At 44.1% G+C, this 9899-nt stretch overlaps 2 protein-coding genes across 2 annotated transcripts in view; one reads left to right on the top strand and one right to left on the bottom strand.

Annotated features, from left to right (window-relative positions):
• Positions 1-2319: 2319 nt before the first annotated feature.
• Positions 2320-8505, bottom strand: LOC118420112 (bifunctional epoxide hydrolase 2-like). The gene is made up of 9 exons (XM_035826815.1): positions 8374-8505; positions 7151-7284; positions 6872-6956; positions 6134-6295; positions 5830-5890; positions 4695-4885; positions 3939-4061; positions 2786-2857; positions 2320-2454 (listed from the first exon to the last, which is right to left on the bottom strand). Exons 1-9 carry the CDS (start codon positions 8464-8466, stop codon positions 2320-2322), a joined length of 1056 nt encoding a protein of 351 aa, XP_035682708.1. The 5' UTR covers positions 8467-8505.
• A 294-nt stretch (positions 8506-8799) lies between these two features.
• LOC118420111 (PGAP2-interacting protein-like) overlaps positions 8800-9899 on the top strand; it is a 21674-nt gene continuing 20574 nt past the window's right edge. Inside the window, 3 exon segments of the mRNA XM_035826814.1 lie at positions 8800-8912; positions 9682-9873; positions 9876-9892. Coding sequence (XP_035682707.1) covers positions 8801-8912; positions 9682-9873; positions 9876-9892 — 321 coding nt within the window. The 5' untranslated portion in view covers position 8800.

The following is a 9899-nucleotide window of genomic DNA, read 5'->3' as shown; positions in this document are numbered from 1 at the left end:
ATAGAAAGTGGTGAAGTTCCATGATACAATACATGGAGGCAGGATCTGACAGCTCAAGCATGTACTAATGTAGGTATTTCCCGACGTAAGACTATGCTGTGGTCCCTTACCCTATGCACTGGATAGAGACAGAATTTGAAGACTTTAGATGTAAAATATGATCTTAATAAACAACAAAATATGTGAAATGTGCAAAATTCCCTCCCTCATCACTGAATGTGTTTGCGATTTTTGGTGCTGAATGGTCCCCACTTTAGTGAAGGCAATTTTACACCCAGCAGAACTTTGTGGCAAACCTGTCATCACCTCTAGGATGATGAACAGAACTGAGAACAGTGGATATCCTGACCTGGTGGGCAGCTGGAGTCCCCGTAACCTCTCTGGTCCAGTGCGATCACCCGGTAACCAGCCAGCGACAGCACAGGGATCTACGGGACAAATACTGTTTTAGCCCCGGAAAAACATTAAAACATCAATGGTGAGATGCCGGTTACATGCCTCTACGTTTTATATTAGCCCTCTCAAAGGTAAAAGGTATATGAAGGCTAATTAAACATTGTGTTTGTTCATCTTTCTGTCATTATTGAATACCACAATTTACTTCGTTAAATAGTTCAGGTACAGGTTATAGTCCGGACCTTCAGCCTAGTTAAGGTACATAATCGTATACATACCTGGTGCCTCCATGAGTACCTGAGTATTACGTACCTGGTACCTCCATGAGTACCTGAGTGTTACGTACCTGGTACCTCCATGAGTACCTGAGTGTTACGTACCTGGTACCTCCATGAGTACCTGAGTATTACGTACCTGGTACCTCCATGAGTACCTGAGTATTACGTACCTGGTACCTCCATGAGTACCTCAGGGCTCGTGACTGCGACTAGATTTGGTCGCATAGCGCCAAGATTTTTAGGAAAGCGACTAGAATAAAAATCACGGTCGCACGGTGCGCCTATAAAAACACAAGCAAAAATTTATGTAATGGTTGCAGAACCTTGGCAGAACCAAGGAGGTTAATAATAATAATAATCATCTTGTGTATTTTGCCAGCCAGTAGGTACCCAAAGTTTTTTAACCTCCTAGTAGAACGAAGCCGACTCTGAAGAAAACAAAGCTTTACGTCCACTGGTTGACTGAACCCGCCGCCTGGCTTACTGCAGTCGGAAAACCAAGGCTCCGCCCCATCCCCAGGATCAAATCAACCCCCAGCCAGCTAGCACGTGCCATGCTATGGCTGTTCCAAACAAATTGCAGCAGCAACTGTAGCTTCCCCCTATTTCTGGTTTGTTGTGTAACCGGAGACACCCTTAGAACAACTAAAATATTTCAGTTTTAAGCTTCAAAGGCATGGCTTTGTTGAAAAGAAAATAGAATTGTCCTCTATCCACACAATTCACTTGCTCTAATTCAATTTAACTCCGTAAAAAACTGTAATTTATTGATGGATCTATCAGGGATATATCGTCCACACCTTCTGATATACATGGGTAAGGATGCTAAATGTAACAGCCAGGCCTACCCTCTCCCTGTCTTTGAAGTCATCTCAGATTTCAGGCCGGTGCCTCAAAGTATCCCTTGGTCTCCAGGCAAGAAAGGAGGGGGCGTGGCTTAGTGGCTAGTACAACTATAGATGCAATAGGGGGGACTTGTTTTTATTTTGTCACAACTTGGCAACTGTTTTGATAATTTACATGGCTAGTTTAATTTTACGTATCTAAATAATATATTTCAGTGTTTCAAAATGCAAATCAAGTCGTTTGTGTTCTGGAGAAACATGTTTTTCTAAGTTGAAAAGCTGTTTTCCCTACTTTATCAAAGTGAACTATTCTGAACAAAACCTTGGTCTGGGCTGCACTCCCATCTTTCCCGCCAAAAAATTTGCATACTGCTATGCGAGGTGAATGACCCGGCGTGCGTCACCGGAGCAGCCAAACATGGGGCTTTTATCTGTTGACTAACGCCCTATTACACTCGAAAATACCAGGACTCGAACTTATGTAATCTTGTTATTTTCTTACATGATAACTATATGAAAGTAGCCTTTGCAAAATTGTATTCTAGAAGTTGATTATCGCTTGCATTCCGCAAGTTTTTGTTGGTTGATCGCCGTGAAAACTCTAACGTTATCTACAAATGTTATATTGTTGCATTCTCCGACTCGGATTTTTTTCCATTAACATTTATTCCTTATAAAAAAATTGACAAGGTCAAATTATTTTTTAACAGGATTGTGCCTTGTATTTTACATTGTACACTGATACTTTACTCCAGGTTAATAAGAACATTGATCAATAGGAGTACTGAGTCTTGGTAACGTTATGGCAAAGACTTTTGCTTGTGCTCCCAACCTTTTACAGTGGTGCGCCTAGATTTTTGCTGATGCGACCAAGTTTTATGAAGAATGACCACCGGCCCGTCTCCTACATCCACATAGTGGAGCTTAATGCCGGTCTGGGGAAACACGGAAGACAGAAAGGAAAGCTACATTCATATTCAGAAGGCTGTCTGTATCTGTATTGTAAAGCACACACTCTGAACATAAGTCTAACCACCCTTAAGCATAAACACAAGTTTTTGTATCTGTGTCGTACATATGAGCATCAAATACAGCCATTTTCCCCCTGAATTATGCTGAACTTTTATGTTAACTTTCATGTCTTTTACTTCCTATCCAAAGGTTCATGACAGAGACAAACTGCTTAGAATGCATCAGACAAAAGGCACTAAATGTTTCTCTACTGCATAGCACCCTTAACAAATCACCCATGTATAAAGCCCGTACCTTGAGTGTGATGTAGCAGTGAGGAACCTCCTCAGGCTTGCAGGCCACAGCTGGGGGAGGGAACCTGGTCAGCTGTTAGAGGGACACAGGGAGTTAACACATGCAGGATTACGTCTCAAGGTACTGTACATTGTACTACACATAAATCAAATCGTTTCTGTCATCCCATATGTTGGTTTTAAATCTGTCTACAGTACTAGAGTGATACATGTAACCGTATGTTAAATGGAGTTGCCCTGTTTGAGGAGAGCCACACCTCAAGCATGTTAAAGACCTTTGCTATTTAGCCTGGCCCATTGTAAGCTCCTCGCAATTCAGCCCTGCCTGATGCGAAGAGAGAGCAGTCACCCAATAACCGACCAATACTGGAAGCAATAATAATGTGTTTTACAATCATACAGCCATCATAGATTTCTCCTATATTTTCTACTTGTCACATAGTGCAATCACCTTTCATAGGCATAAAGGAGTGTTTGGCAGTAGGTACAAATAAATCCAAAACTGAAACAAGACAGGAACAGAACAGAGATACAAATGCAGGTATATAGCAGGGATCAGGGGGTGCCTAAGCATTTGCACACATTCCCATTAATTACACGGTTATCCTTATTGCATCATTATCATTTTCTACATATTACGTTACTTTATCATTCATTGTTAATTCATACCATTAATTACTTGTTTATCTTTATTGTATTATTATTATTCTATGTATTACTTTACTTTATTATTATATATCATAATCAATTTTGTTTAGTTTAAAGGAGGAGGGCTAAGTATAAGCTTTACAAGCTTTTTCCCTCCTCCTGCACCTGTTTTATTCATTGTTTTCGTTTTGTGTTTTAATGTAATTCTTGTGTGCGAATAAATAAACAAACAAACAAAACAAACCTATGAGATTCGAATGAACATTATGTGATACGCACCAATCACCATGCAAAAACATACAAACCTAATGTGATTTGCACGAACCTTACATGAATGACGCAATGTCACGTGACCCGGCAGTGGTTGGCCAGTTTTGCATAAGGTTCATGCAAATTGCATAAGGTTTGTGTGTGTTACATAGTGATTTGTGCGTATCACATAATGTTCGTACGAATCTCATAGGATTCCTGTAAATACTTAGCCACGCCTGGAGATTATCACAGACCTCCAGTCCTACTGCCTCCTCCAGCTCCCTCACTGCCTTATCAAAGTCTCGCACCAGGATGGTCGTGATGCCCAGCTGCCGGGCGGACTTCAGGTTCGTCCCGATGTCATCCAGGAACACGGCCTACAGCAAACAAACAAACAAACAATCAGAGATGTCATCCAGGAACACGGCCTACAGTAAACAAACAAACAAACAATCAGAGATGTCATCCAGGAACACGGCCTACAGTAAACAAACAAATAAACAAACAGGCACAACAATCAGAGATGCCAGACTCCAGATTTTTCTTGATGTTATCCAGGAACACTCCATATAAGAGGGACAACAATCAGAGATGGATGACCAACATGACTGAGAAAGTCTGTGGCTAAACATGGAACACGAAGTTTCAGGGAGTGAATCAAGTTTTCATCCCAGAGCTGTTTTCATTGCATCATCTTGCCAAATCTTTACTTTCTAAATCTGTGGTCCAATGAAATAGCCTGACCTCCTGAACTCTGACCCTATGACCTTACCTCCTGTGGCTGAACTCTGACCTTATGACCTTACCTCCTGTGGCTGAACTCCGACCCTATGATCTTACCTCCTGTGTCTGAACTCTGACCCTATGACCTTACCTCCTGTGGCTGAACTATGACCCTTTGACCTTACCTCCTGCGGCGGAACTCCGACCCTATGACCTTACCTCCTGTGTCTGAACTCTGACCCTATGACCTTACCTCCTGTGGCTGAACTATGACCCTTTGACCTTACCTCCTGTGGCTGAACTCCGACCCTGCGGCAGGTGAGGTGGAAGATCTCGGGGCTGGGTTTGCGCAGGCCGACGCGACACGACTCCACCACGTGGTCAAACAGCCGCCTGAAGAACAGCATGGAGGCGGCCCGCCCCTCCCGCCCGGGCGTGTCGTCTACCCAGTTGTTGGTCAGGATGCAGGTCTTCACTCCTGGAGGACACATGTAGGCTGTGCTTACTGTACAACACTGCTATGTAATGTTGGTGAGGATGCAGGTCTTCACTCCTGGAGGACACATACCCTGTATAGGTTACTGTACAGCACTGGTGACTGTTATGTCTTCACTCCTGGAGGGACACATATAGGTTACTGTACAGCACTGGTGACTGTTATGTCTTCACTCCTGGAGGGACACATATAGGTTACTGTACAGCACTGGTGACTGTTATGTCTTCACTCCTGGAGGACACATACCCTGTATAGGTTACTGTACAACACTGGTGACTGTTATGTCTTCACTCCTGGAGGGACACATATAGGTTACTGTACAGCACTGGTGACTGTTATGTCTTCACTCCTGGAGGGACACATATAGGTTACTGTACAGCACTGGTGACTGTTATGTCTTCACTCCTGGAGGGACACATATAGGTTACTGTACAGCACTGGTGACTGTTATGTCTTCACTCCTGGAGTCACACATATAGGTTACTGTACAACACTGGTGACTGTTATGTCTTCACTCCTGGAGGGACACATATAGGTTACTGTACAGCACTGGTGACTGTTATGTCTTCACTCCTGGAGTCACACATATAGGTTACTGTACAACACTGGTGACTGTCATGTCTTCACTCCTGGAGTCACACATATAGGTTACTGTACAACACTGTTGACTGTTATGTAACGTTGGTGAGAATGCAGGTCTTCACTCCTGAGAATTATGATAGTTTAAAGTTTACACCTGAGTGAAGGGAGGAAAGTTGTGTAAAGTGTCTTTCCAAAGGGCACAAGATCGGTCAATAAACAAACACACAAACAGACAAACCATGTTTGCGCAGGTTCCAAACAGCCCTGACCAATCGGTGCCCACCACCTCTCCTCCCTGCATCTTCTCAAAGTAACAAAAAAACAAACAAACAAACAAACCGTACCATGTTTGCGCAGGTTCCTGACAGCTCGGATCATCACCCCGACCTCCTCTCTTTCCTGCATCTTCTCAAACAAATAAATAAACAAACAAACAAACAAACCAGTACCATGTTTGCGCAGGTTCCTGACAGCCCGGACCATGACCCCGACCACCTCTCTTTTCTACATCTTCTCAAACTTACAAATAAACAAACAAACAAACAAACAAACTGTACCATGTTTGCGCAGGTTCTTAACGGCTGGGACAATGACCCTGACCTCCTCTCTTTCCTACATCTTCACAAATAAACAAACAAACAAACAAACCTTACCATGTTTGCGCAGGTTCCTGACGGCCCGGACCATGACCCCGACGACCTCTCCCCCCTGCATCTTCTCAAACATCTCCTGGGTGCTGAAGTCTGCCGGCAGCTCCATGCCTGCTTCCCCTGCAGCCTGCTGCAGCTCTGCAGTAAACGCTGAGAAAAACTACGGAAAACAAGATAAACTTAAAACTCAGACTACAGTCAGTGACATACTGATGAAGAATTGAACTCAAGTTCATTATGGACTTTCAAGGCCTATAGAAATGAATTGTTAAATAAGTTATGATGCAAATTCATTCAAATTCATCAAGGTTTCAAGGTAGCTCTTACAAGAAACAAAATTTCATCAAGAAATTGTACTTGAATATGCCCCTCTCCAGTAGCCTGGAGTCCAGCTTTGGTTGCTTTAGTCCACTCTCAAAGTGACTACCAGTGTCTGTTGCGAAGGGACCCACAGCTAAAAATGCTGGAAGCAAGGCTTACTCTGCAGAGAGTTATTATTAGACACCATAGGTACTCAAATATCTCATTTATTGTTATTGTTATTGTTATTGTTATTGGGTGGGCCGACTACTCACTCTTTGCAGCCAGGGGCTGAATTGCGAGGAGCGTACAATAGGCGGGGCTAAATCGCAAGGGTCTGGAGCGAGCTGCCATTCGGCGCCACTCAGGTGACCTCAATACAATACCTTGTATTGTAGAAAGATAGAGAGATCTATGACATGTCATTGCATGATACCTGTGATAGGGTGAGCTCCCCCCTCTCCAGCTGACTGAAGGCGTTGTCTGGCATCCCCTTCATCATGACTCCCTGTATGAACATCCTGTAGAGAAGATCATAAAGAAGATGATGATACAATGTAGTAACTGTGGGACTAAATGACTTGTAAATCTTTATAATGCATCACAGTTATTATCTGTACTCATAGGTTTTGCTTCTTATGTCCTCTATTTTTAAAGTAAATCTTTTACTTCTACTTCTCATAGCTGTTGAGAGAGTGTGTGTACCAGTCCGTACCTGGGCAGTCCCAGTGACTTCTCATAGCTGTTGATGGCCCACTGAGGCGGGGTCACCAGGACTCCCCCCATATCAAATATCACCGCCTTCTTCTTAGCGCTCGGCATGGCTGCTGCTGTTCTCTGTACCTGTACCTGTACATGTGGTGATGAGAACACACTGTGTAACAGGGCAGGATGTAAATAACCACACCAGAATGTCTTCTTCTTCTTCTTTCATATACACGTCCAACTTCATTTGGTAACGAAGACTCCGGACACGGATTAGGACAAGGGTCTTTGGTTTACCACGCGGTGGTCGCTTTTTGCTTTTGTTCGTTATGTCTGTGTAATATTACCTGGGTGTATTTTGGCCAGGGGTACATTCTGGCTTGCTACTTTGGTAAGTAACAGCTTTATAATCTGTGTTCATGGACAGGACATGAGGTGAACCACTGCAGGAGGGCAGACAGTGCCACAGGATAGGGTCTATAACATCTGGCCAAGGGGTATATTTTGGGGTTAGGCTTCCTGGAAATCAGACAACTCATAGCTATCTGTTGGAACAAGGATAAGGCAATATCTTGACATACAGTTTACTGTAGAAAAAAAGTGGAGAGAATGATGGATATGCCTTTGTGGAACAGATTCTTGAACAGAACTATAAAATTGATCCAGGTTTCATTCAGGTCAATGACCTACTGAACATTGAACTTTTGAAATGTGTCAAAGGTCATCCCAAGGAGGTTATAGAGAGGCTACCGTAGAGGCTTCCCTGAGGACACAGTACGTAAGCAAACAGGTCCTGGTTTACCAGAAATTATAACATATTTGTATCTAGTGAACAAAGAATCCAAGCGAGCAAACTCATAAAGTTGCAGGAGAATTTAGCAGAGGAACAAAATCAACTTGAAAACTATGAAAACTATCGTAATATTTTCTGCATCACATCTACACATTCAAAAAACTTCTCTTAAGGTTTCTGTGTGGAAAATAAGCTGTTTATGATTAAACTTTATGATTGCTAAAGAGAGATGAAGTGTAATCAAATTCATTAACAGTTAACAATCATTCTTGCCTTAATAAAAGTCTGGGAAATCAGCAAAAGATGATCCGTTCAGCAAACCTTCCATCAGACGCACATTAATCACAGTAGAGTTGACGAAGTTTTGAGGCGAAGCGCAGAGCTTTAGCAGAGACAGATCACACCGAGACCACACACAAGAAAAATTCCTGTTCGCTCACGTTCACCCCACTTGCCGCAACAGTTCGCCCTGCCAGCCCCTTGCCTCCCAAACTACACACTGTGACCCTAACGGCGCATGCCAGCCTCAACATGGGGTGCGGAACGCAAAGTTCATCAGCACTGGAAAAGGGGACGGGGAAAATCAACAACAACCTTTGGACTCTCCCGCACCCGCAAAAGTTCCGCCCACGAAGGGATAGACCAATACGTCAGGAGGGGGCAATAGCTTAATTGTTGCTGTGACAACGGCACAAATATTTATCATGACTTACATTCATACTTTATCGTACTAGACTGATATTTGTCTAACGCTACTCGCTATAGCGGTAGACTATTGTCATTACTCTACTCTACTCTAGTATTATTGACAATAATTCTCTACCCTCTTATGAAATGGTCTGTTCCCACGACCCCTGACCGTGAAACATGGCGCCCAGAGCAGAAGGCGCGGCGGACGGAAGAACGAAAAAGCCGAAAACTCCGGCGGTACCTGACGGCACCGCCATGGTGAGGGGGCTGCTGGCAGAGACAGTCCTGGGTAAAACTTCTGTCTAGTATTCTGTTGCTTCTCATCTTCTGCAGTTCTAGAAACAACGTCTAAATTGTGCGTTGGGAGGGGGGGCGGCTAACGGAACTGTAGACCTAGCTCTTAGCGCCTCGCACGCGCGCAATTTTCTAAATTGCTTCGGCCAACATTTGAAGACTTTTGTGAGACGTTTCCAGAAAGTAACTTTTCAGAAGTGATTGCACCGTCAGAACACCCGGCATTCGTGTGTTGAGTTCAGCTTGGTCTAGTACATGGGAAGGTGGGTTGGCATGCTCTAGGGGCGTGGGAAAGTTTCTACAGCCAGAAATCGTCTTTGAAAGTGCAGGGAGTGCAGTACTGTATTTAGTGCAGTACTTAATGCAGAAACTTTCGCCGTGATTTTATGTTCGCGGTTTTCACGGTGGCTGCTTCACCGCGAACTCAAAACCACCGCGAACATTTCCATTCTGTTTTCTGCCCACGCCACCTACGACACTCCCCTCCCACTACATCATACATACATTGTCAAAGTATGATGAAACTTAAAATTAACTCCCCGCGAACATAAATGCATTTACAGTAGTCAGCAGTAGAACACTGGGGCAGCCTGGTGTAAGTACAAATATAATAAGCATAAGTTGGAAGCGAACAAGTTCGGAATTTGGTCAACAAAAAGCCTCGCCTTCCTCGATTTTAGATGGTATGCAGTTATGGAGCTGGCGGAGTTGATTTCCTTTTTTGTGGACTCATGAGTAGAAAACTTTGATTTGTTTTCCGGCAGGGTTTATCTTCTGGTCACTGCTGCACGGGTTCGGCCCCATGATCTGGTTCTACCCGCTGAACGAGCTGGAGATATCGGGTTACGAGGCGTTTGTGCTGGCGGCCTTCACGCCCGTGCTGGCGGGAGTCGGCGCGGTGTTCAGCGCCCTGCAGACCCGGTGGGGACTGGCGCTGCTGCGAGCCGTCATGGTCGGCTGTGTGCCTCCTTCCAGGTACAAC

The sequence above is a fragment of the Branchiostoma floridae genome, chromosome 7, assembly GCF_000003815.2.
Source record: "Branchiostoma floridae strain S238N-H82 chromosome 7, Bfl_VNyyK, whole genome shotgun sequence".
NCBI classification, from domain to species: Eukaryota; Metazoa; Chordata; class Leptocardii; order Amphioxiformes; family Branchiostomatidae; genus Branchiostoma; species Branchiostoma floridae.
This window is presented reverse-complemented; position numbering and strand designations above follow the sequence as displayed.

Coding starts and splice junctions, on each gene's coding strand:
- LOC118420112 (XM_035826815.1), bottom strand. CDS start 8,466: ATGTTGAGGCTGGCATGCGCCGTTAGGGTCACAGTGTGTAGTTTGGGA. Junction 6,957..7,150: donor AAGTCACTGGGACTGCCCAG/GTACGGACTGGT, acceptor TCTTCTCTACAG/GATGTTCATACAGGGAGTCA. Junction 2,455..2,785: donor ACTGCTACATCACACTCAAG/GTACGGGCTTTA, acceptor GTGTTTCCCCAG/ACCGGCATTAAGCTCCACTA.